Source organism: Neofelis nebulosa, chromosome 2 (genome assembly GCF_028018385.1).
Source record: "Neofelis nebulosa isolate mNeoNeb1 chromosome 2, mNeoNeb1.pri, whole genome shotgun sequence".
Taxonomy (NCBI): Eukaryota; Metazoa; Chordata; class Mammalia; order Carnivora; family Felidae; genus Neofelis; species Neofelis nebulosa.
The window spans coordinates 210,315,405-210,340,465 of NC_080783.1; the positions used below are offsets into that span (position 1 = coordinate 210,315,405).

The window sequence follows — 25,061 nt, forward strand, 5'->3', positions numbered from 1 at the left end:
GCTTTGGTCATTTCTCAGTTGGGAGCACAGAGCGGGTGGCCAGGTGTCTCTGGCACTGCCTGTCCTCATTGAGAGGCTGCCTGGCCCCTTGGGGAGAAGGGACCGTTCAGGTGACCTGTGGCCTTGCCTCTGCGGTCCCAGTCCTGCCTCCTCACCCACCAGCTTCAGCTGACCCCCCCCCCCCCCCAGAAAGGTGGATCATGACCACTGTCCCCTCCAGGTCCTGCGTCGGGGGTGGGGGTGGGGCACTGCAGAGGGCTGCGTTGGAAATAGAAGGTTCAGGGATACAGCTTTCTCACTGTCTGGGCTGCTCGGTGAGGGCGTGAGTCCCCTGTCATCAGAGGCATGCAGGCCAAGACGGGAGGCCACCCATGTGGAGGCGCAGAGGTGTTTATAGGGTATAAAGCAGGTCATGGGAGGTGGGCTCTGAGATCCGCCTTTGGGGGGAGGGCCGCGAGTTCGGGGGGGCAGAAATAGAGGCCCAGGCTCCACGTGAGCGATCAGCACGCAGTCCCGTTTGCCTTCCAGACAGGCCCATGTGGCGGGCACAGGTAATATCGCCACCTTACGGACAGGAAGCCCAGAGGCATTAAGTGACCCACCGAGGAGCCACAGCTAGAAGTGGCAGGGCAGGGGGCACCACCCGACCCCATCAGACTCCACGGAGACGAGTACTTCCTCCTCGGAGACCCTGAGCACCTGCCACGTGCGCCTCCTCATAACCACCCTGTGAGGCACGTTCCCAGTTTACAGATGAGCAAACCAAGGCTCCGAGAGGTCACGCAGCTTTGCTAGGCTCACTCAGCGGAGCCAGGGCAAGACCCACGTTCACTCCCAGGCCCGCACACTGCCTGAGAGGCCTGCCACGGTGCAGAGGGTGGGCCCAGTCCTAACGAGGGGCCAGAGAAAGGGGCCAGAACGCTGTGGCTGGAAAGAGCCGGGCTGTGCAGTTTGGGCCTCAGCAGCCCCGTCTGTCACATGGGATGGGTGGTGCGGGACCCTGGAGACCTCCCCACGCCAGCATCCTGTGAGGCCGGAAAGTGCCACGGGCCTTTCCAAAGACCCCATCTCCCCCTGCACCCCTGCCCCAGGCCCCCTGTGTCTCCCCACCCATCTCTCAAGTGGAGGAAGGCACACTGAAGTAAGGGGACACATCTGTACAAACCATTTTTAGAAAACGGGGTCTTTTGTTACAAAAAAACAACAGTTCTGAACAGTTAACATTGTAAAAAGGTATAAAAATACAGGGACTCTGAGGAATTTCCTGACAAACCCTCTGAACTAAGGCGGAGAGATCTCTGGGAAACCAGGGGGGAGGGTCTGGGTCTCTGACTCCCAGGCACCCCTCCTCTTTCCCATGAGCCCATGCTCTAGGGCCAGCCAGGGGCAAGGGGGTCTCCCCGACCCCCTGGCTTTGGCTCAGACACTCAGGTGACCTGGATGCTCCTCCCAGGGGTGGGGACTGGACTGAGGTGGGGCCCCCGATGCCGCTAAGAAGCTGCTACCGGAGTCCCTGGCATCCAGCACGGCCACCTGTCCAGGGGGCCACCCAGGAAGGGGCTCATTCTCCTGGGGGACCGGAGGTTTGGGGGAAGGATGCTGTGGACACCTGGGAAGAAAGAGAAAGTAGGGCCAGCCTGGTCCCCGGCCTGATGCCAGAGAAAGGGGCATGTGGCTGCAGCTGGGACCCCAGAAGGGACCCAATCCTGCCCGCTTCAGGAAAAAAATGGGTCTCATTAAATAACACCAGGGTGCTTCCTACCCCTTCCGTCCCGACCCACGTGGCAGCTGCTGACTGCTCCTTGGCATCTTGTCAGGAGCCACCCGTCCCCACTCTCATCACCTAGGCAGGCCTGGCACCAGCCCCACCAGGGGTGCCTGTGACCCAGGCCTGGCCCTACCCAAGCAGCCTTGTCCTGCACACGTCAGGTCAGGGATGGCTGGGAAGGAGTCAGGGACTAAGCAGGCCAGGAAGGGTCATCCCTGGGACTTCTGCTGTTGCTCTAAGGAAAAAGGCCCCCTCTTTCCTCTGGGATGGTAGCTTGTCGGGATAACCTAGGCTGGGGCTGCTGAGGCCACGTGTGCCACCCAGGAGACAACAATGAGGACAGCAGAGCCACAGCACGGGGACGGAGTTCCGGTGACATCACTTGAGCCCGTGTCCAGCCATGACGGAGACCAGCACAGATTCCCCTGGACCACTGCGGTCCTAGGTGCCGCCGACTGCTCCCACCCGAGGTCACAGCCAGCCCTCTCCCGCTCCTCCCCCCGAGGGCGCTTCTGCAATATCCTGGGGCAGGGCCAGAACCCGGCCAGGCCTGAGCACCTGCTCTTCCAGCCCGCGCACGCGCTGCCGGTGGGCCCGCTCCCGAGCCTCCAGGGTGCGCTCTGTCTGCACCTGGGCACTGCGCAGGCGCTCCACCTCCCGCTGTTGCTGCTCCGCGGCCTCCAGCCGGGCTGGGCTCTGGTCCTGCTCCAGTGCCACCACCTGGGCCTGCGGGAAGAGGAGCAAGTCAGGGGTGTGGCCCTGTGCGTGGGGGGGGGGGGGGGGGGGGGGGGCGGACACTCCCAGGAATGGGAGCCTAGAAGGCCCCTGAGGACAGTGCAGGCGGGGGGGAGCAAGAGATCCTGGTTTGTCCCCCATGTTCCTGGCCCCCCGGGTCCGCGAATCCGGGGTCAGGGTACCCAGTGACCCCGCTGACAGGCGTGCACATGCGCGCAGACGTAGTCAAACGTGGACACGCCCACATTCGTACCGGCCCCAAAGCAAGCGCGGAAGTACTTAGGCCCTGGTCACAGGGACGCGTGCCTACGAGCAAAGCTCCAATACTCCTACATCTACAGACAGGAAGACTTCGGTACAGGAAGATACACACACACCTGGAACACGTTCCTGACACGCAGACTTGTCACATCTGTGCACAAGAGTCCCGTTACGTGCAGAACACTCCCATGCACGCTCACGCCTCCATGTTCCACAACACGCAAGCACACAGGCTCACACGCTAACCGGCATCTCTCTCCTCTCCACTCTGGGGAGGACCCCTCCCTCTAGGACCTTGCTCTGGGCTGTGCCCTGCAAGAGTCTGGGCTCGTGGGTTATGGAGGTTGAGGACCCTGGGCCGGCTGAGCCATCAGCAGCTCCTGGGACGGTCTGGCACTCAGGCCTGGGGCTGGGGTGGGGCCCGGGTCCAGGGCTAGGGAGAGAGGGGGTGGCCAGGGGCTGGACCTCCAGCAGCTGGATCTGCCTCTGGGCCTCAGCCAGCTCCAGCTCGGCCCCCGTGAGCGTGCGGTCCAGGCGGCCCTTCTCGGCGCTCAGCCGCACCGTGTCCTCATGGCTGCGAAGCTTCTCGCGCTCCACCTAGGCCGGGAGAGGAGGAGGGCGTTAAGGCCCCCCGGGGGGAAGGGGGGGGGGCCTCCCGTGAAGAGGGAGGGGCGCAGAGAGGGGTGTTAGGTTAGAGGCAGCAGGAGCAGGGGCCGGAGGGCACCTGAGGCCCCCGGCCCCGGGGACGTAAGGCCAAGACCCCGAGGAAGTGGGGGGACAGCGCCGGCGGCTCAGCCCACCTTGTCCAGCATCCTCTTGAGGGCCACCCGGTCCTTCTCCAGCCGCAGCGCTGACCGCTCCACCTCCCGCTTCTCGGCCTCCAGCTGAGCGAGGGCTCGCTGCAGGCCGTCCAGGCGCTCCTGGAGCAGCCGCCGCTCCTCCTGCAGCTTCTGGACCGCGTGCAGGGCCGCCGCCTCCCCCTCCTGTCGCTGCCGCAGCACCTGCGGAAGCCGGCAGGCCCCTAATGCCTCGGGGCCTCGGTGCGCGTGCGTCTGAAGCTTGGGGATGGGGAGGCCAGCCTTGGCCCCGCAGGGGGGGTGGTGAGGCCCCCATCAGAGAACTATCACCCGAGGCCACGCTGTTCTCTGAGCCTCAGCTTCTCCATGTGCGTGATGGGGGCGCGGGTTGAATGAACCACGCTTCCTCACGGGAGGCTGGGCCCGGGTTCGGGATGCGGTGGGGATACGGAAGGTCCCGCTGCATCCCGAGGGCCTCGGCGTCCCGGGGACAGAAGGGGCCCATCGTGGCCCTCACCTCCTGAAGCTGTTGCAGCTGGCCCCCTGCCTCTGCCCGCTGCACCTCCAGGTCCGCCAGCTCGCCTCGCATCGTCTGCACCTGCTCACTCAGGGAGCTGCTCTGCTTCCGGGCCTCCGATAACGCCTGCCGAGCGGCCTCCAGCCGTTCCTGGGGGGCAGGGGCGTTTGATGCCAGGATGGAGCAAAGGCTCCCCTCTACTCTGTACCTCTGGGTCAGGGTTCCAACCCACAAAACAGCCCCAAAATCTGGAGGGCGAGGCAGACAGCAGGCCTGGCCCACTGACCTGCAGGACCCTGGATCTGGGTCCCTCAAGCCTATACCAGTAGGCGTATTCTTACTGCCCCCGCCCACCCCAAGCCCCCTCCTATTGGCCAGTGCTCCTACTGGGCCCACCCGCCTCAAAGCGCTCATGGACTGGCTCCCTGGGGTTCCCAACTGACTGTCCTCCAAGGGCCCCTCCAAGCCTGCCCTTGTTGGCTCTCACTGGGGCCACCCCCAGCCAGGCCCTGGAACCCCCCGTACTTGGAGAACTTGGCGGTCATGTTCACAAGCGGTCAGGGCCTTCTGCAGATGCAGATTCTTGTCCTGGGTGCTGGTCAGGTTGGCGCTACTCTGGGCCAGCGCTTCTGACAGGCCCTGCGCCTTGTCCCGCAAGGCCCCCTCGCTCTCTTCCATCTTGGCCAGGGCCCCGTTCAGCCGCTCCACTGTCAGCTGCAGAGTCCCCGCCTTCACCTCACTGTCTGCCACCTGGCAGGAGGGGAGACAGGACAGTAAAGTGGCTCTGCTCTCACCCTGGCCTCCAGCAGGAACGGTGAACCCAAGCCAAGCTCCTCCCACCCCTGCCTAGGCCTTCATCATCGACCCTCGTTGTTCCCATGCGCTCCCACTGGCTCAGCCCACTGCAGCCTAGGCTCCATCCCACTGCTGGGTTTAACTACCCTCACCCGGAGTGCCACAAGCCCGGATGTCCCAGACCCCAGGGTCTCCTCCCCTGCCAGGGAGGAGAAAAGGTAACCACCACAATCCAGAAATGTTCTGTGTTCTTGACTTTGGTGGGTGCCCTTGTAGGACTAGCAGAGTAACTGAACGTTCTAGTTAGAGCTGAGCTTCCTGGCAGCCAAGGCAAAAAAAGGGACATGAGTGAAACCTATATCTCTAACTTGTCCCACATGTTTCCTAGGAATGAAGATTCTGGTGTCAAAGAGTCCTAAATTCTAATTTTGGCTGTGTCTCTTATTAGCTATGTGATCTTGGGTGATGGCAGCCCCTCTCTGTCTGTCTGTCCACGAAATGAGGATGATGCTTGCCTCGGGGTTGTTGGGAGTATTACGTAGTCCCCGTAAAGCACCCGGCACTGAGCGTGCAGATGAGAAACCCGCAAAGGGTAATGGGGACCCACCTGTCTCTGCAGGGAGTCCACCCGATCCTGGAGGGCCTGGGCCTGGGCCTCACGGTCACTGAGGCCCAGGCGGCTGCGCTGCAGTTCCCCCTCGAGTGAGCGCCGCTGCAGCTCAAGCTTGATGGTGCGGCTCTCAGAGGCATCCAACACCTCCTTCAGACGTCGCTTGTCACTCTCCAGCTTCACCTCATTGGCCTTCATCTTGCTGATCTTCTCCTGCGGGTGGGGGAGGGGTCAGGCCCCGGCCGCCCGGCCACCCCCGACCCCGCGCCTCCCACACCCCGTCAGGACCCTCAGGAGAAAGTGGGGAGCAGCCTTGAAGAGGCTGGCCCAACCCCTCACTGTGTGACCTGGGGCCAGCCTGTGACCCTTGCGAGGCCCTCCACCTCCCCGCATGTTCACAGGATGGGTTGGCCTGAGGATCCCAGAGCGCTTTCTGGATTTGGCTGATCTGGCCTTTCTAACAGGCTCTGTGATCTAGGATGCTCCCTTCCTGCTCTGTGGCCCTACCGCACATCTGTGCAGTGGGGAGACTGCACGGGCCCAGGGGTACCACGAAGTGTTCGCAGAGCCCCGGGGTGGGAAGGGAGGGTGAAAAGGCAGATTCCAGGGCTTCCCTGTTCTGCTGCATCACTCCCCAGAGCCAGGCCCAGAAGCTGCATTGTGTGATCTGAGCTGAGTCAGGTAGGAGCCTTGGGCCCCCCCTGGTTTTAGGGCATGATGTTCCTCCCTCCCCCACACGGGGTCAGACAGTAAAAAGAGGCTTGAGGAGTAGGGAGAGGACAGGAAGACAGACTGAACCCCCCCCCCCCCAGGCCCGGCCCCCTGCCGCCGTGCTCAGAGCCCCAACTCTGCCATGTCTGGGCCTGGCAGCCCCACTCTGGCCCCTGCCCAGCTTTGTTCCTGGCCTCCTCCCGCGGCCCCTGCGGCTGGGCCGGAGGCCAGACCTGGAACCACAGACATAACAATCCAGCTCAAACTTGACCTGGAGCCAGAGACAGGGGGTGGGCTGTCGGGGCAACGATGGAGAGCTGGGGAGGAAGGGGGAAGGAGTGAGGGGACCTTTGGCATGAGAAGGGCTCAAGGCTTCGGTGGCCTGGACTGTCGCCCCCAGGGCCAGGGTGTCCTGCCCCGGGCACGCACACATGCGCGTACACACACACACACACACACACACACACATGACACGTGTACACAGATGTCCCCCAAACACATATAAAAACCCCAGAACACCACTCATGTGGCTATACAGAGACAAAGGAAACCGACGTCCCCTGAACACCATATGTTAAAAGCATTCACGGGGCGCCTGGGTGGCTCAGCCAGTTCGGCATCCAACTCTTGATTCCGGCTCAGGCCATGATCTCACAGTTTGAGGGATCAGGCCCCGCATCGGGCTCTGCGCTGACAGTGAGGACCCCACTTGTGATTCTCTTTCTCCCTCTCTCTTTGCCCCTCCCCTGCTCGTGCTCGCTCTCAAAAACAAATAAACTTTAAAAAAAAAAAAAAAAAAAAAAAAGAGCACTTGTGTATCGTCTCTGGGAGACGATTGCTGGCCTCCCTCTTTTACGCAGGAGGAAAACGAGACCCGGCAGGCAATAAACAGCACGGCCGGGGCTTGAACAGACTTTCTTCTGTCAGGCTCAAAAGCCCAGGCCTTTTCTTCTGCAGCCTAGTGACCTCAAGGAGGAGCGAGCGGGTGCAATCTGAACGGGCTTCCGGACAGGGTCACAGGTGGCTCACTTCAGTGGGTGCTGCAACCCAGGCAGACGGCAACGGAGACGCACACAGTAGGACTCCCAGACAGCCTTTCAAGCACAGGCGGACGCCCCCCTGCCCCCGCCGGCCCTCAGCTCCCATCTACCTGGCTGGCCCGGAGCTCACTCTCGGTGGCCTGCAGGCTCCTCTCCAGGGCGGCCACCTGGTCCAGGGCGGCCCGGCGCTCCCGCTCGCTGCGCCGCACATTCTCCTCCTGCAGCACCAGCTCTGCCTGGGCCCCGCTCAGCCGCCCGTCCACGCGGCGTCGGGCTGCAGCACCCCAGCCCCGTCAGGCCTGGCCGGGCGCACCCCGAGACCCGAACCCGGACTCCAGGTGCCCGGCCTGCCCTCCGCCCGCCACAGGGCCTGCCTCTCCGAGTCCTTGAGGGTCTGCCGGTCTGCACACGTGGAGTGGAGCTGACCAGGGAGGGACCCCCAGAGGAGACGGCCCCCCATTCAGGTCACGGTGGGCAGGGCAGGGACGGAGGAGCCGCTCAGGCCAATCCCACACGTCCCACCTCAGCGGCTAAGAGCACAGAGAGCAGGGAGCCGGGGGTGGGGGGTCAAACTCACCTTCCGCACCGTCGGCCACAGCCTTCTGCAGCTGCCTCGCCCGTGAGGTGGCACTGTCCCTCTCAGCCTCCATCTCAGCCAGCTGTCGACTCAGGACACCGGTCTGGGCCTGAAGCTCATCCTGCGGCCCCGACGTGGGGCGGGGGAGGAAGGGAAGACCCCTGGTCTGACACCTGCAGCCCCTCGCAGGGCCCTCAGCCACCCGGTTCCCTACCCAGCGGCTCACACCCAGCCTCACCCGTTGCCTCTGGGCACTCCGCAGCTCCTGCAGGAACTCCCGGAGGGCCCCCCGTACCGCCTCCGGGTCCAGGTCTGGGGATGCCGGGGAGGTGGCAGGTCCTGGGGATGGTGGCTCGGACCCAGGGCTGCGTTCCAAGGGGCTGGGGCTGCTGAGCCCTTCGCCGCTTCCTGGGGGAGGCGGCATGCTTAGGGCTGCGGGAACCCGAGCCTCTCGGGCCTGGGTGGTGCCTGTGGGCTGCTCGCACCCCTCACCGCACACACCCCCCCCCCCCCCCCCCCCCGCCGAGCCGCACCCAGCAGCTTGCAGGAGCTTCCCACCGCACGCTGGCCCTCACCTTCTTGCTTAACCCTTCCCTGGTCCCAGGCCCCTCAGAGTAAGCCCAGCTTCCCTGCCGTCGTGCAGAGGCCCCGTTGCTCACCCTAGCACAGCCCTCTCACCTTTTACAAGCCGTCCATTCCACACGACCCTCGGCTCCCAAGTTCTAGAACATTCCCTCTTCCGGGACCAGGGCCTTCGTGCATGCTGTTCCCTTCTCTCCCCACGGCCTCTCTTTGCCTGGCCCATTCCATTAGATCTGCTCCCCAGACGTGTCCCTGATCCCAGGCTGGGTCATGAGGCTCCAAGGTCTGCCTCCCCGCCAAGACCAGGGGCACTGTGAGGGCTGCACACCCAGGACCCAGTCCAAGGGTGGACGTTCCACCACCTCAACATCTCCCTGCTTCCTATCTGCCAGGCACTGACGGCCTATCCCACCTTCACGATAATTCTCTGAGGAGTAAGAACCTTCACAGGCTGGACGTGCTCAAAGCAGTTAAGCGATCTGCTTGGTCTCAAAGCTGGGAAGATCCCACAATGGGATTTAGAACCAGGCAGCCCTACTTCCAGGCAGAGAAATGAACGCGGTCTGCTTGAAGAGGCCGGAGGGGCGCACAGAGACAGGGCGCCACCTGGAGGTCAGCATCGGAACCACAGGGCAGGGCGTCAGCCTGCCCATAGCATCCTCCTGCCTTCGCAAGGGACACCTAAGCTGCCCCACAGCTCCGTCGACAGCCACAGGACCTGGAGCAGGATGTCTACCCACTGCCCCCAAGGGCCCCTACCACAGAGTGGCCTGCAAGGATTACTCAGGTGTGTCCTTTGTCCTCATGTCCTCACCTCCCACTCGTCTGTACCTGTTCACTGCCCTGTGCCTGCTGTCCCCTCGGTGTTCACAGGGGAACTGCCAGTCAGGACCTTCACTTGTCCCTTGTCCTCAGAGTCTCCTCTCCCACCCATCCTTCCCCCACCTACCACCTCCTCACCGGGGCTCTCCATTTCCCACACAAACACCCCTACCCCTGCCCTTGCTGTATCTTTAAAAATTACTGGGGCGCCTGGGTGGCTCAGTAGGTTGAGCATCTGACTTCGGCTCAGGTCATGATCTCATGGTTTGCAAGTTCGAGCCCCGCATCGGGCTCGGTGCTGACAGCTCAGAGCCTGGAGCCTGCTTTGGATTCTGTGTCTCCCTCTCTCTCTGCCCCTCCCCTGCTTGCACTCTGTCTCTCTCTCTTAAAATTATTTTTTAAATTTCTTTGCTGTGATAATACATATAACATACAATATGCTTTCCTAGCCATCTTTTTTTAGGTTCTTAATTTTAATTAAGTAACATTTAGTAACATTATGGTTAGCAGGGTGTGTGTGTGTGTGTGTGTGTGTGTGTGTGTGTGTGTGTGTGTCTTAAGAAATCCTTTCCTGTCCTAAAGCCGTAAGGATATTTTCCTATGTTGTCTTTTAAAAGCTACAGTTTTGCCTTTTGTATTTAATCTTCAAATCTACTTAGGAGTGCCTGGCTGGCTCAGTCAGAAGAGCATGCGACTCTTGACCTTGGGGTTGTGAGTTCAATCCCCACAAGGGGTGTACAGATTACCTAAATAAATAAAAAACTTAAAAAAAAATGCAGTGCATCTAACTGAAATTGATGTTTATCTAAAAGGTGATGGAAGGGTCTCTTTCTTTTTTATTTTTCTGTATGGATTCTCAATTATCCAAATACTTTTGGGACTTTTGGGAAAGTCCATCACAGATCAAGTTTCTTTGGACATGCAGGTCTGGTCCTTGACCACACAGCCAGTGTTGGTCTCAGTGGCACAGCACCTGAATTACTAAAACTTTATATTAACTTTTATCTTTGGCAAGGCAAGCCCCTACCCCTAGCCATCTAGTTCTTTTTCTTCAAGAGTGAGTTGGCTTTCTTGGCCTTTGTTTTTCCATAGATGTTTTAGAATTGGCTTGTCAAGTTTCACACACACAGAAAGAATTTTGCCGAAATACCATTCAATCTATAGATGAATCTGGAAGAACTGACATCTTTATAATAGTGAATTTGTTGATACATACAATCATTTCTCCTATTTAGCTTTCTTTTAATGTCTCTCAACAACATTTATGGCTGTCTCCATAAAAGTCATATTAGATTAGAATTATTTTTTCCTTGGATAGTAGACCTTATCTGTAAAGTCATCTAGATCTGGTGTTTTCTTTGGGGGAGAGATTTCTTAGTGCCAGTATAAATGATATTTTATCAATTCTGCTGTTGGCAGTAAACAACAAACGTGTTCTGCTTCTGTTGATATAATAAAATATAATTAACTTTTGTATGTTGATCTTGTTTCCAGCAACCTTACTAAAGCTTCTTACTTGTTCTAACAATTTGTTGTAGCTTCTCCTGTATTTTTTTTTACAAATTTTTTAACGTTTATTTATTTTTGAGAGAGAGAGATAGAGCATGAGCAGGGGAGGGGCAGAGAGAGAGGGTGACACAGAATCCAAAGGAGGCTCCAGGCTCTGAGCTGTCAGCACAGAGCCCGACACGGGGCTCAAACTCACAAACCATGAGGTCATAACCGGAGCCAAAGTCAGATGCTTACCTGCCTGAGCCACCCAGGTGCCCCCTCCTGTATTTTCTACATAGAAAAATCACGTGATCTGTAAATAGTGGCAGTTTTGTTTCTCCCTTCCTGAACCTTAAAACATTAATTCTATGTTTCTTACCATAGTGTACTGGCTAGGACCTTTGAGACTTCCAGTACAATATTAAATACAGGAGTCAAATGTAATATTTGCTGTAGGGTTTTGGAGAACTAGTTTATCAGCTAAGGAAACCTTTTTCTAGTTTTCCAAGAGTTTGGATCATAACTGTATGTTGAATTTTATCAAATGCTTTTTCTACATCCATTTTGGTGGCCTTTTTTTTTTTTTTTTTAATTTTTAACGTTTATTTATTATTGAGAGACAGAGCGTGAGCAGGGGAGGGGCAAAGAGAGAGGGAGACACAGAATCGGAAGCAGGCTCCAGGCTCCGAGCTGTCAGCACAGAGCCCGATGCGGGGCTCGAACGCACAAACCGCAAGATCATGACCTGAGCAGATGTCAGACACTTAACCGACTGAGCCACCCAGGCGCCCCAATGTGGCCTTTCTAACCAATTATATTCACATTGTTATGTGACCATCACCACTATCTGTTCCCAAATCTTCCATCATACCTATTTTGGGTTGAACTATGCCCCCCCAAAATTCATTAGTTGAAGCTCCAACCCCTGGCACGTCAGAATTGAATTTATTTGGGAGTAACCTTCTTGGAGACGTAATTAGTTAAGAGGAGGTCATCGTGGGGATGCCTGGGTGGCTCAGTCAGTTAAGCACTTGGTTTCAGCTCAGGTCATGATCTCAGTTTGTGGCTTCTAGCCCCGTATTGGGCTTTGCACTGACAGTGTGGAACCTGCCTGGAATTCTCTCTTTCCCTCTCTCTCTACCCCTCCCCTGCTCTCTCTCTCTCGCTAAAAAAAAAAAAAAAAAAAAAAAGACAAGCTCATAGTTGAGTATGGTGAGCCCCTAAGGGGGAATTTGGATACACACACAAGAAGGCCAAGTGAAGCTTGGGTCCTGCTGCCACAAGCCTAGGAACTATAGGCAGCCAGGAGAGAGGCCTGGAACAGATCCTTCCCTAGAGACTTCAGAAGGAGCATGGTCCCGCTGACACCTTAATCTGGGACTCTGGCCTTCAGAACAGTGAGACACAGACTGAAGTTTAAGGTACTCTGTTTTGCAGCCCCAGCAAACTGACAGGTACGGCCGCAAACAGAAACTCTGTGCCCACTAAGCAGTAACTCCCAAGTGTCCCCTGCCCCCAGTCCCTAGTGACCTCTAATCTACTTTCTACCTCTATACATGTGTCTCTTCTAGGTATTTCCCGCAAGCGTCCCTTTGTGACTGACTTTTCACTTAGCATAATATTGTCGAGGCTCATCCCTGTTGTAACATGGATCAGAATAGCATTGCTTTGTAAGGCTGAATAATATTCCTTTGTGTGGCCACGACACATTTTGTTTATCTACTCATCTGTCGATGGACACGGGTCGATTCCACCTTTTATGATGCTCTGAATGGTTGGTGTACGCATATCTGTTCAAGGCCCCTTTTTCAGTTCTTTTGGTTATATATCTAGGGGTAGAATTGTTGGGGCACATGGTAATTCTAAGGTTTTTTTTAAGGTTGTTTTTTTTTTTTTTAAACCGTTTATTTTTCAGAGAGAGACCAAGCACGAGCAGGGGAGGGGCAGAGAGAGAGGGAGACACGAAATCCGCAGCAGGCTCCAGACTCTGAGCCATCAGCACAGAGCCCAACGTGGGGCTCGAACTCATGAACCGCGAGATCGTGACCTGAGCGGAAGTTGGATGCTTAACCGACTGAGCCACTCAGGCAGCCAGTGAATCTAAGGTTTTTGACGAACTGCCAAACTGTTTTCCACAGCAGCTGTGCTGTTTTACATTCTCACCAGCAATGTCCTTGAATGCATTTGTCCTTGCCTATTCTCCAACCCTTACTACCACCCAGAACATTCTCTATTTCATCTCTATATCACATTTATTGTCTGCTCCTCTCCCTAGACTAGAAACTCCCTAAGCGCAGAAACGCTAGTCTGTTTACTGCTCCATCCCATAGTGAAGCTGTCTTAAGCACCCAGCCAGCGCTTAATAAGCATTGCATAACTGATCGAATGTGATCCAGGGGTTAAATCTGTGGATTCGAAGAGGCAACAACTCAGTATCCCATAGTGAATTGCCCACAGTGCTAAGATTCCAGAGGTTCTATTCTAGGCCCTAGGAGTCAAGATAGAATTATGTCAGGCTGAGACAAGGATGCTCTCCAAAGGTGTGCTCACCCCTGCTATAGCACAGCGCTGACCTTCCCGGAGTCATCCACGGGGCCCTGGGAACAAATGGGACTGGAACGATTTCTGAAGGAGTTGCTGGAAGAGGTTTTAGGCCGGGTAGGTAACTGTCTGGCTGTGATGCTGGGGTCACAAGTCTAGTGTGGAGGGGTATCAAGCTAGGGGTGGGAGACTGATGGAGAGAGGGAGTGAGGATCAATTATAGAGGACAGAGCCTCAAAGTCTCAGAGGAGTCAGGGGCATTAAGAACAAGCACCATCAGGTGCGCCTGGATGGCTCAGTCGGTTGAGCGTTGGACTTCAGCTCAGGTCATGACCTCACGGTTCCTGGGTTCAAGCCCCGCGTCCAGCTCTGTGCTGACAGCTCAAAGCCTGGAGCCTGCTTCGGATTCTGTCTCCCTCTCTCTCTGACCCCTCCCCCACTCTCTCTCTGAAAAACACTTTAAAAAATAAAAAAAAAAAAGGGGCGCCTGGGTGGCTCAGTCGGTTAAGCGGCCGACTTCGGCTCAGGTCACGATCTCGCGGTTCAGGAGTTCGAGCCCCGTGTCGGGCTCTGTGCTGACAGCTCAGAGCCTGGAGCCTGTTTCAGATTCTGTGTCTCCCGCTCTCTGACCCTTCCCTGTTCATGCTCTGTCTCTCTGTCTCAAAAATAAACGTTAAAAAAAAAAATTAAAAAAAAAAAAAAAGGCACCAGCACCTCCTTTAAAAATGAAGCAACCAGAGGAACACAAATCAGCGAAGGGGAAGAGCCTGGGCAGACTCCCCAGAGGGAAGGAAAGTGATACGGGGCGGGATTGAGACTGGTCCGTTAAAGGAGAGGCATGGCCCAGACAGCAGCCCGCTCTCAGGCGGAGCCGACCTAACCGGGGGCGTGGCCAGAGTGAAGCCCGCCCACCGCCCCGCCCTTTCCCTCGTGGCTCCACTCACCTCCAGCGGGCGCGCCCCGGGCCGGCGAGCCCGGCGAGGGCAGCGGGGCCGGGCTGGGAGTGCGCCCGAGGCCCAGGCCCCGACGCAGAGCTGAGCGCAGGCCGCTCAGCTGGGTCTCGGCTGCGCGCCGCTGCGCCTCCACGCGGGCCAGCTCGGCCTCCAGGCCTTGCGCCCGGCCCTCGGCCGCGCTCAGCCGCAGCCCCAGCTCCGCGGCTTCGGCCCGCACCGCCTCCAGCTTCAGCTCCAAGCTGCGGGCGTGGTCCAGCTGCAGCTTCTCGGCGCCGCGTGCCTCCTCCAGGGAGGCCAGCAGGCCTCGCTCGCGGGCCCTGAACTCGCCCTCCTGTTCCTGCAGCTTCCTCTGGGCTCCCTGGAGCTGGGTCGGGCAATGCCGGGAGGTGGGGGTCAGCAAGGCCACCCCCAACCCGACGCCCCGCCTCCCAGGCCCAGCCTGGAGCCCACCCACCCAAAAGTGGCTGGCACACCATCTGCTTCTTTAGTGGCCTCCACCAGGCAGTTTGTGCGGGAATATCCGCGGGAAAGTGGGAATTAACTACTAGAATCTTTTTTTCTCTTCTTTCTGTGTACATGCCTTGTAGTATATACAATTCATTAGTAATAAACTAACAGCCCACACTTCCCTGGACAGGACTTATCAGTGCCAGGGACTAAGTACTTTCCCCAAAAAACTTTACCACCATGAATCATCTCCATTTTACAAGGGAGGAAACTGAGGCACAGAGCAGCTGTGCCAAGGCCAAACTGCTAGTAAGCTCAGAGCCAGGATTCAAAGCCAAGCACAGTAGCTCCAGTGGCCGTTTTCTTTCTTTTTCCTTCTTTTTCTTCCTTCCTTCTTTCTTATATTTTTAATGTTTGTTTATTTATTTATTTATTTAAAAAAAAATTTTTTTAACGTTTATTTATTTTTGAGAGAGAGAGAGAGAGACAGAGCATGAACGGGGGAGGGTCAGAGAGAGAGGGAGACACAGAATCTGAAACAGGCTCCAGGCTCTGCACGGTCAGCACAGAGCCCGACGCGGGGCTCGAACCCACAAACTGTGAGATCATGACCTGAGCTGAAGTCGGACGCTCAACCAACTGGGCCACCCAGGCGCCCCTCCAGTGGCTGTTCTTTCAACCATTAGGCTGTACTGTCTCTCAGTGCACATAACTTATCAATAAATCACACAATGAGGCATGTACTAAAAAATTATTTTCTGATGGAGTGCATGATCCCACACACCCCCCTCTGGTTTAGAGGATAAATCAACCACTCACAGCCATCAGTTTCACTAGAAACCACCATTCACAGAGCCCCTGGATGCCAGGACTTATGCTAGGGCCCCCAGCCCATCAGTGCTCTGAACCACAGAGAGGTTAAGTGATTTAGTCAAGGTCACACAGTAGATGCACTAAGGTGAAAACAGCCAGAAAAGCAGAATGGAAAGAGTATAGGCTTGGGAGTCAGACAGACCTGGGTGGCTGTGTGATCTTGAGTAGACCCCTTGACCTCTCTGAGCCTAAGTGTCTGGTTCTCTGTGAAAAATGGGGTAAGAGAGCCTGCCTCATTAGGCTGCTGAGAGAATCAAACAAGCTTATGTCTGCAGAGCTCCCCCTACCCCCCTCACCCCTGCTACACAGTTCCCGCAGCTGTTATTACTATTATACCTGGAGAAGAATCTCAAGGAGTGGAGGACAGGAACGAGTCCTCGGAAGTGATGTCTCAGAATGACTCCAGCATTGGAGTCCCCACCCGCTTCTTGACGGGGGGAGGAAACCCGGGGTACCCCCCAATTGCCTCCTAAGACCCTCCCCATCCACACCCGAGTTACCTCCTGCCGAACGGCCTCCAGGCTGGCCTCGCCCTTCAGCAGCTTCTGTCGGAGGCCCAGGGCCTCCCGCCGGCCCTCCTTTTCTGCCCGCTCGCCCAGGGCCAGGCGGCCCTGCAGCTCCACCAGCTCCCGGCCCAGCCTGGTGTTCTCACCGTCCAGCACCTTCATCTGTGAGAGACAGCAGACAGGTAGGACCCAGCATCCATTCTCGGCATCCACAGCCCCTTCTAGCCCAGGGTGGCAAGGGCCCGTCCAACTCTGCCCCTAGACCTTGTCCTGTCCAGGCACAGGGAGCACTCAGGGCCCACCGCTCCAGGGACACAGACATTGAACACCACCTCGAATCCACTGGGGACCTGCTCCAGATAACTTCACCAAGCTCCATGCCAGGCACCTGGACACCAATCACCTCCATTTATTGCCTCACTGCAACTACTTATCATGGGGCGTGCTGGACCCACATCAGAAAAGGAATTCTGCAGGGCAGGAAGCACAGGCCTCCTGGTCACCTTCCTCTACAGTGATGCCTGACCTACGGAGTGCTTACCATGTGTCCACATCTGTTCTAAGCGTTTCGATTGTACGAACTCATTTAGTCTCACATAACTGTCTACAGGGCAGGTACTGACATTATCCTTATTCAATAGATAATGGAGCCTAGAGAGGAGAAGTGACTTGCCCAAAGGCACACAGCCCACATGCAGCAGACTGGGATTTAATCTCAGATGCGCGGAATACAAAGGTATGTTCTAAGCCCCCATTTCCCCACAGGAGCAGGTGGGGGGTAAGGCCCATCTACCCCATGCCGCTAGAGTGAGGGGGCTGCATGCACAACACCCAGCAAGAGCCTGGCACATAAATGTGACTTCCTTTCAGACACTCCTGTGGCTTCCCAGGACTTCAACCCAACAGGAAGGCGCCCGAAGCGGTAAAGCGGGGGCCCTGGTGGGAGATGAAGAGAGTTTGGTAGTCACGCTGTGATATCTCTGGACGAGGTAGAGCCTAGGAGCCAAATGGGGCTCTTGCCTGTTCTGTAAGTCTTCTGGGAAAGCCTGAGCCAAGGACGGTTTTTACATGTTTGTAAATAGTTGGACATGGTTCATTTTGAAATGGTGGAAAGAAAATCCAAGAACAGGGGCGCCTGAGTGGCTCAGTCGGTTAAGCGTCTGACTTCGGCTCAGGTCATGATCTCACGGTTCGTGAGTTCGAGCCCCGCGTCAGGCTCTGGGCTGACAGCTCAGGGCCTGGAGCCCCCCTCGGGTTCTGTGTCTCCCTCTGTCTGCCCCTCCGCTGTTTGCACTCTGTCTCTCATGTCGTCTCAAAAATAAATAAACATTAAAAAAAATTTTTTTTTTAAAAACCCAGGAATATTATGTCTTACACGTGAAGAATGATATAAAATCGAATTTCGGTGCCCATCAACAATGTGTTCATGGAACACGCGCCCACACACGTACGTACTGTGTCGGGCTGCTTTCTCGCTCTGCTGGCAGAGTTGAGTAATCGCGACAGAGACCGTATGGCCCGTAGAGCTGGAAATAGTTACTGCGGGCTCTTTACAAGTGTTCGCCAGCTCCCGATCCCTCTCACAGGGTCTACACCTTCTGTTGTTCGTGGATTCCTCTGAGATTTGGACAAGAGGCAACACGCGGCAAGGGCCCGGGGCGGGTACCTGCCGCCGGAGCTCCTGCAGTTCCCGGCGGGCCTCCAGCCGCGAGCGCTCCACCTCCTGCAGTCCGGTCCGCAGCTCCTCGGCCTCCCTGCCCGCGGCCACCCGGGCCTCCGTGAGGAGCACCAGTTTCTGCTCCCTGTCCTCGTTGGCAAGCTTCAAGCTGGAGTGGGGGGGAGGGGGCAGAGGGCAGAGGTCAGCGGCAGCCACGGGTCCCGGGAAGAGTGCAGGGTGGGGATCTACACAGAAGCCTGTTCTCCTTGGGGGCCTGGGTGGCTCAGTGGGTGAAGTGTCTGACTCCCGTTTCGGCTCAGGTCACGATCTCATGGTTCGTGAGTTCAAGCCCCGCGTCAGGCTCTGCGCTGACAGTGAGGCGCCTGCTTGGATTCTCTCTCTCCCCCTCTCTCTGCCCCTCCTCTGCTTGCTCTGTCTCTCAAAATAAATAAATAAACTTAAAAAAAAAAAGTCTGTTTCCCTAATCCCTGGAGTTGGTCGGACTGGCTCTTGGCCTAGAGGTGCCCCAAGTGTTACTTGCCCCTCATGAGCTAAGCCCTGTGGGGCCGGGGGCCAGGCCCGAGGCTGCCAGAGGCCAACAGGTGACTCCAGGGTTGGGGCTAGTCTCCAGGGTGACACCAGCAGGTGGGGTCAGCTGCTACCTTTCCCCTTCTTTCAGATGGGAAAATTGCCTAAAACCACCCACGTGGCCAGCTGTGGTTCAAGGGCACAGACTCCCCATCTGTGTGATTTCCCCAGAACCCTGGGGGTGAAGTTAGCTTCCAGGGACGTGATCCAGGGTGAAGGATGGGCCCGGTGAAGGACCGAGCTGGCCCCTGCCCCCACGTTGCCCCACCTGATCCGTTCGCTCTCAGCCTTCTTCACGGCCGCCCGCAGCTCCTCGTTGGAACGCCGCAGGGCCTCGCGCTCCTTGACGCCCTCACCCAGGCTGCGCCGCAGCTCGCTGGCCTCCTGGCGCTGGGCCTCACGGCCATCCTGACCGTCTCGCACCTTGCGCTGGGCCTCGAGCAGCTCCCGCCGCAACCCGTCACGGGCGTCCTCCAGCAGGCGCAGCTGCGTCCGAAGCTCTTCTGCCTGCGAGGGTGGCAGGTTGTCACGGGACAGGGTACGGGCCCTGCCGGAGCCGGCACTTGGCAGAAGCCAGCCCGCACCTGTATCCCGGGCCACAGGCACCTGCCCCGCGGCTCTGCAGCGACTCGGACCACAGGTGTGAGTTCTGATTCGGGGGCAGAGCGTGCTGGAGTTAGTGGTGTCTGGGCCTGAAATAATCATCCACCAGGATCTTTCTATGGAGGGACACCAAGAGGGCAGGGACCCCACCAGTGCCGAGTCCCAGACAGATACAACGAGCGCTTAATAAAGGCTTACCGCCTCCTTTCTACATTGGCCGTTCGCTCGTTCTCAAATGCAGGGACAAACCTTACATGTTCTTCTGGGCCCCTAGTGGGCCAGGCCCCCCGCGGCATTTAGGGTGTGCTGCCCGGAACGGCTCACCTCGCGCATGGAGGACTCCCGCTGCCTGTCCAGGTTTCGGGCCTGTTCTTGCAGCCTCTTGGCCTCCTGGGCGTGGGCTGCGGCAGCCTCCTCAAGCTGGGCCCGTAGGTCCCGCAGCTCGGACGTCAGCGCGTTCACAGTGCTCTAGGACAGACAGGACTCCTCAGACTTGGTGCTCCCGTCCCCCTCCCCCGGCTGTTTCCAGGAGGGTCGGCTCCAAACGCGGCCCTTCCCGCGGGCCTGCCACACCGTCTGCTGATCCCTTGATGCCCAGTGAGTGCTGTGCCCACAGCCGCTCTCTCCCTCAGACTAGGATTCACCGGGCAGAGTTGTGCCACCTCCCTCTCATGGGGGGCCCCACGGAGGGGCTGAAGCTCCCCCCACAGCCTGGGAGAGGGGGCCCCTCCAAGCAGGGTGGTGCCTCCTGGCTCGGATGGAGGCCCACCTGCCTGGCCTGCCCTACCCGGTCCTGCTCCTGCCGGCTCTGGGCGTCTCTCTTGTGCCGCTCCAAATCCAGGGAGACGGCGGCCAGGCTGTGCTGTGTACCCATCAGCTTCTCCGACAACGCCGTCTTCTCGGACTCCTTCAGGGACAGGGCCTGGGCAGAGGCGGGGAGCAAAGGGCTTGGGGGCTCGGCTGGTCATGGGGGCACGCTTGGGCCCTTCCCCCACCCTGCCCTGGGAAATGTGCCCCCTGGGGGCTCGGTGCCTTGTCTGGGTCACCACAGGTGGACCCGGGGCAGCGGTGCGGACTCACCCCCTCCGTAGCCCCCGAAAAGGGCACGACCGCCATAACAGCAAGTCTGGACGTGGACACAACTTAGAAATCCTGCCAACTTCCCACGGTAATCCTGGCCCTTCGTTATTCCCCTTTTACAGATGAGGAAAGGGACTCAAAGAGGCAGAGTGGCTTGCTCAGAGTGACACAGCCAGTAAGGACAGGCCTGTCTCCTTTACGGTATGGGAAAGTCAGGAGTTAGCTCTTTTGAGGAGGGTTCAGCTGCTACACGTGGGCAACGCAGGGACTGCTCAGAAGGCAGCCCCGGGGACACCATGGCCAGCCTGGAGTGGCAGAAGGGAGGGCAGACTGTGGGTCAGCTTTCTGGGACCCAGTGCTCACAGTGCCACGAATGTGACAGCCGCTCCGGGAGTTCCCAGGCACGGCTCACTGAACGTGGTCTCAGCAATGCTTCACACACACCCCTGGAGTCCCCCCATCCTGCAGGTGAGAAAACTGAGACCCAGAGAGGGACTCCCAGCTCCCAGCTACTGAGCGGCTGAACAGGGACCAGCCTCGGGAGAACAGGGGCCCCTGGGGCAGCAGCGGAGGCCACCCCGGGGCTCACGAACCTGCTGCTTCTCGCTCTCGGCCAGGAGGAGGCCCTCGTCACGTTCCTGCTGCAGGGCGGCGATCTCCTCGCTCAGCTCTTCCTTCTCTGCCTCCAGCCGTGCCAACAGCTCCTCTCGCTCCCGGTGCATCTGACCCTGCAGCTGGGCCCGCTCGGCCTCCAGCTCCCGCCACGCTGCCTCCTGTGGGCCAGGCCCCGGGCACGTGTGACCCGCAAGGCTGGACTCAGGCGGCCCCTCACCGACCTCAGGCCAGCGAGAGCCACTTGTAGCCCAGAACCTGAGCGGCAGGGCAGGCCACCAGGCAACTACAAGGTGGGGTGAATGATAAGGGCTGTGACGGGGTCGCGCCGGGGCTGTGTGCGCCCCAGGGAGCGGCAGGAGCCTGGCCCGGGGGCCAGAGAACGCTTCCCAAAGGACGGATGAGCCGCAGTCCCGTCAGGTCAAGAGAGAAACAGAACCCCAAACCCAGAGTCCAGCCCCGGGCCCGGAGGGAAGAGAAGACCCGACACACTGTATCTAAGGTCACTGGAGCTTGAACTACGAGGGGGACATGCATCAGAGCCATGGGCAGCGGCCAGGCCAGACCAGGCCCTGTGGGCCGTAGAGAGGGGTGGGCTGATTCTGAGAAGGGTCGGGGCAAGCCAGGGATGAGCCGGATCGAGGGGCGGTTTGGAAGCTGTGGAAGAGGGATGGGGATCGGGGCTGAGGTAGTGAGGGGCGGGGTGGGCTGTGGGGAGCAAAGGGGGTCTGGGGATGTCAGAGCAGCCCGACAGAAGAGAACAGATGCGGTGATGTTAAGAGGCCAAGCCAGAAGGCACAGGAGGAGTCAGAGAGGACACAGGAGTCTGGCGCCCTGGGGACTGGGTGGATGGGCGAGTAGGTAGAACCCACAGGCAAAGAAAGAACGGCCCCCTGGTGGTCCCAGGCGGGTACTCGGCCCCAGCAGCAGGCCCTAGCAACCTTGCGAGAAGTAGGCCCAGGTGCCCCTTCTTCAAATCTTTGCTGCCCCCTGCTGGAGAAGGGAAATACTATCCACCCAAATCTAAGACGACCGACTCTAGGCGCGATGGGGTGGCCCCTGGAGTCATAAAGCAACAGCCTGAACTGCTGAGAGACGCAGCCCTGTCCAACACGGGGCTCTGGACAGTATCTTAGGGCCATGGTAATAACAACCAGCGTTTATGGAGCACTTATGAAGTGCCAGTCATTATTCCAAACCCTTTTTATGGATTATCTCACCTCACCTTCACAATACTCTATACTATCATTATCCCCATCGTTACAGGCACTGAGGCCGTACGCAACCTAACCAATATATGACCAAGATCAGGTCCAAACCCAGGCAAAGAAACTCTAGAACCAGTGCTCTTAGATAGCTCTGTTTGGTCTTCTGGTGACCTGGCTCTTTGCCTAAGTGCTCAGGTCCCAGAGTGGTCTTTCGTATGCAAACAGCACTTCTTAGCAAATGAAAGTGTTTTCCAGGGGTGCTTAGGTGGCTCAGTCTGTTAAGCTAAGCTTTAAGCGTCTGACATCAGCTCAGGTCATGATCTCAAGGTTGGTTTGTGAATGAGTTCGAGCTCCGCATCAGGTTCTGCACTGATGGTGCAGAGCCTGCTTGAGATCTTCTCTCTTCTCTCTCTCTGCCCCTCCCCCACTTGCACACACGCTCTCACTCTCTCTCTCAAAATAAATAAATAAACTTAAAAAAAAAAAAAAAGTGCTTTCCTACTATACATTAGATCAGCGTTTCCCAAATGTGGCTGTGGACCCCCTGCATCAGGATCACCAGGGCTGAACCAGATTTGGGGCCTGGGAATCTGCATGTTTGATAAGGCATCCCCAGTGGATCCTCACAGGTGCCCTCAGGGCCCCTGGGACAGGGATGAGGTTCCGTTTCACAGATTTGGAGACTGATGCAGAGTGAGGAGGGTGAGTTGCCTGAGGTCACAGAGGAGACACCGGTTCAGAGCCCCGCCTGCCCCAACCAGCTGCCCGAACCTTCTCTCGCTGGAGTCGTTGCAAGTCCTCCTCATGGGCGGCCCGCTGCTCCCGCAGAGAGGCCTGGGCCTCCCGCTCAGCCTGCACCAGCTTCTGGGCCATCAGCTCCTTGTCCAGAGCCACCTTCTCCTCTGTAGTTGTCATCTGTTGCCGTAGGCCCACCAGCTCCCCTGCACAGGACGGGACAGCCTTGGGTCAGAACCTCCCCATGGGCCAGCAGACTCAAACCTGATGAGCCACGTGGGCAAGTTCCCAGATGATCGAGGGTCCCCCTGGGATCTAGGCTGAGTTCCCTTGGAGAAGCTCCCTGCTCTCTCTGGGCCTCAGTTTCCCCATCTGCCACATGAGTCTATTGGCCCTGTCTCCCTCCCTGTCGACTGCGAAGGGCATCAAAGAAACGAAACGACATGAGGAAGACCTCCCTCCCCCAAATGGGGAGGTTAGCAAAATGGGGTTAGCAATAATGGGGTTGACTGAATTATTGACTGAATGCTTACAAGGGGTCAAACTCCTGGCTGGGCACATGAGAGATATATTCTCACCACACCTTCGTAACACACCTACGTGGCTTGTCTCATGCCCAATCTACAGATGAGGAAATGGAGGCTCAGGGAAGTCAGGTAATTTTCCAAAGCTGCACGGCTTTCCATAAGGCGTCTCCTTTAATGACTGATTGCGATAAACATACTTGCTGGGCTGTCAGCACTAATGGAGGTGACCATGGGGAAGTCATACCCCACTGGGAACAATCTAAAAACCATCTCCTGGGTTGGAAGCCCACCAGAGACTCTGTCAGCACGCCCCTTCCTGGTTCTGTCTGGCTCAGGTAGATGTGGACAGCAAAATTAATTTTGACGGCCCAAGTAGATGTCTGGTAAATGCTCGTTGAGTAAGAGGAACCCCTGAGTTGAGACACTGGGTGGGGAACGCGGAGGGAAGAGGGGCTGCGGGTGGGGGGCCGAGAGAGTCCGTGGCTCTGCAGAGAACTCAGACCTAAGTGCCCTGACGAGGACAAACAGCCACCGCTGGCTGAACCAGGCCCTGGGCCAAGGCCTTCACACGCTTTTCTCGCCTCATCCTGGCAACAGCTGTAGAGGAGGAGCATTATCACCTCTAACTGCCAATGAGGAACCTTCGGCCCAGAGAGGGAAGAGGCTTGCTCGAGAGAGCTCAGATCTAAGTAGCAAAAGCAGAATCGGAACTCAGGTCAGCCAGACTGCAGGGCCAGTGCTCCCAACCTCCAGAGCCCCCAGAACCCGATGGGTTACAGACCGGGCTGGAGCCTGGGGTTCCCTACCCCCGATTCGGGCCCCCCATACCAGTCAGGGTCTCCTTGGCCAGCAGCAGGGCCTGCCCGTCGGCTTCCAGCTGCTCCCGGCGGGCCTCGAGCTGCGCCAACTGCCGCTGCACCTCGAACAGGCTACTCTCCAGGGCTTCCTTCTCCAGGCTGCGGCACATACAATCCCTGAGGCCTTGGGACTCAGCCTCCTGGGCCCCAGGAAACTGTGGCTCCCAGGGCGTGGCCGGCCGTGGGCCAGGTGCCAGCCTACCTGCTCAGCCAGGCCCACGCTCCCTGGGGGGAGGCTGGGCCCTAGCTAGAACCTGTTGGCAAGCCTGGCTCCTAAGTAACTGCCCCCATGGGCCAATGCCAGGGCGGGCCCAGGCAGACCCCCCTCCCCCCCGTCCCCCCGCCTGCCCAGGGTGGGCTGGGCAGAGCCTAAGGCCTTACCGCAAGCGTGTGGCCTCCTCCGACAGGGTCCGGCTTTCTCGCTCAGCTGCGGCCAGCTGCACCGCCAGGCCGGCCCGCTCTTTGGCCAGAGCCTCCTTCTCCCGGGCTGCCCGCTCCAGCGCCTCCACCTGCCGCTGCGTCTCCCTCCGTGCCTGTTCCAGCTCCTGCTCGCGCCCGCTCAGCTGCCGGGAGAGCTGGCCCCGACCCAGGCACCATGAGTACCACTCCCCCAAACTCCCCGGCTTCTCGTCAGGCAGCACCCCGACCCTGAGCCCGACCCGGGCCTGGCCTGGCAGGCGGGAGACCTGGATTCAACCTCAGGCTGTGTGTGCTGTGTGTACTTGGACAAATCACAGCGTTCTCTGGACCTACGATGTACACGCATACAAAATAAGCGTCAGGGGGCGCCTGGGTGGCTCAGTGCGTCGTTAAGCGTCCGACTCTTAATTTTGGCTCAGGTCATGATCTCACGGTTTGTGAGATGGAGCCCGCCCTGGGCTCTGAGCTCACAGCACAGAGCCTGCTTGGGATTCTGTCTCTCCCTCTCTCCCCGCCCCTCCCCACTCATTTTCTCTCGTTCTCTCTCTCTCTCTCTCTGTCTCTCAAAACAAATAAATACAGGGGCGCCTGGGGGGCTCAGTCGGTTAAGCGTCCTGACTTCAGCTCAGGTCATGAGCTCATGTTCATAGGATTGAGCCCCACGTCAGGTTCCGCACTGAGCATGAGGCCTGCCTGAGATTCTCCCTCTCTCCCTCTGCCCCTCTCCCCCATTCTCCTTTTCAAATAA

The 25,061-nt window shown here is 58.0% G+C and overlaps 1 protein-coding gene across 2 annotated transcripts in view; it reads right to left on the bottom strand.

Moving 5' to 3' along the window:
* Window positions 1–1,606: 1,606 nt before the first annotated feature.
* Window positions 1,607–25,061, bottom strand: part of CROCC (ciliary rootlet coiled-coil, rootletin) — a 45,249-nt gene continuing 21,794 nt past the window's right edge. For both annotated transcript variants that reach the window (XM_058718933.1, XM_058718935.1), the window contains 19 exons: window positions 24,275–24,468; window positions 23,865–23,992; window positions 22,546–22,715; window positions 20,548–20,727; window positions 19,662–19,796; window positions 19,199–19,342; window positions 18,540–18,778; window positions 17,693–17,852; window positions 16,021–16,188; window positions 14,192–14,564; window positions 8,050–8,219; window positions 7,812–7,932; window positions 7,345–7,508; window positions 5,481–5,696; window positions 4,604–4,828; window positions 4,079–4,228; window positions 3,565–3,765; window positions 3,230–3,361; window positions 1,607–2,494 (listed from right to left, as the gene is read on the bottom strand). In XM_058718933.1, coding sequence (XP_058574916.1) covers window positions 2,240–2,494; window positions 3,230–3,361; window positions 3,565–3,765; window positions 4,079–4,228; window positions 4,604–4,828; window positions 5,481–5,696; window positions 7,345–7,508; window positions 7,812–7,932; window positions 8,050–8,219; window positions 14,192–14,564; window positions 16,021–16,188; window positions 17,693–17,852; window positions 18,540–18,778; window positions 19,199–19,342; window positions 19,662–19,796; window positions 20,548–20,727; window positions 22,546–22,715; window positions 23,865–23,992; window positions 24,275–24,468 — 3,525 coding nt within the window. In that variant the 3' untranslated portion in view covers window positions 1,607–2,239. The remainder of the gene's footprint in view (window positions 2,495–3,229; window positions 3,362–3,564; window positions 3,766–4,078; window positions 4,229–4,603; window positions 4,829–5,480; window positions 5,697–7,344; window positions 7,509–7,811; window positions 7,933–8,049; window positions 8,220–14,191; window positions 14,565–16,020; window positions 16,189–17,692; window positions 17,853–18,539; window positions 18,779–19,198; window positions 19,343–19,661; window positions 19,797–20,547; window positions 20,728–22,545; window positions 22,716–23,864; window positions 23,993–24,274; window positions 24,469–25,061) is intronic.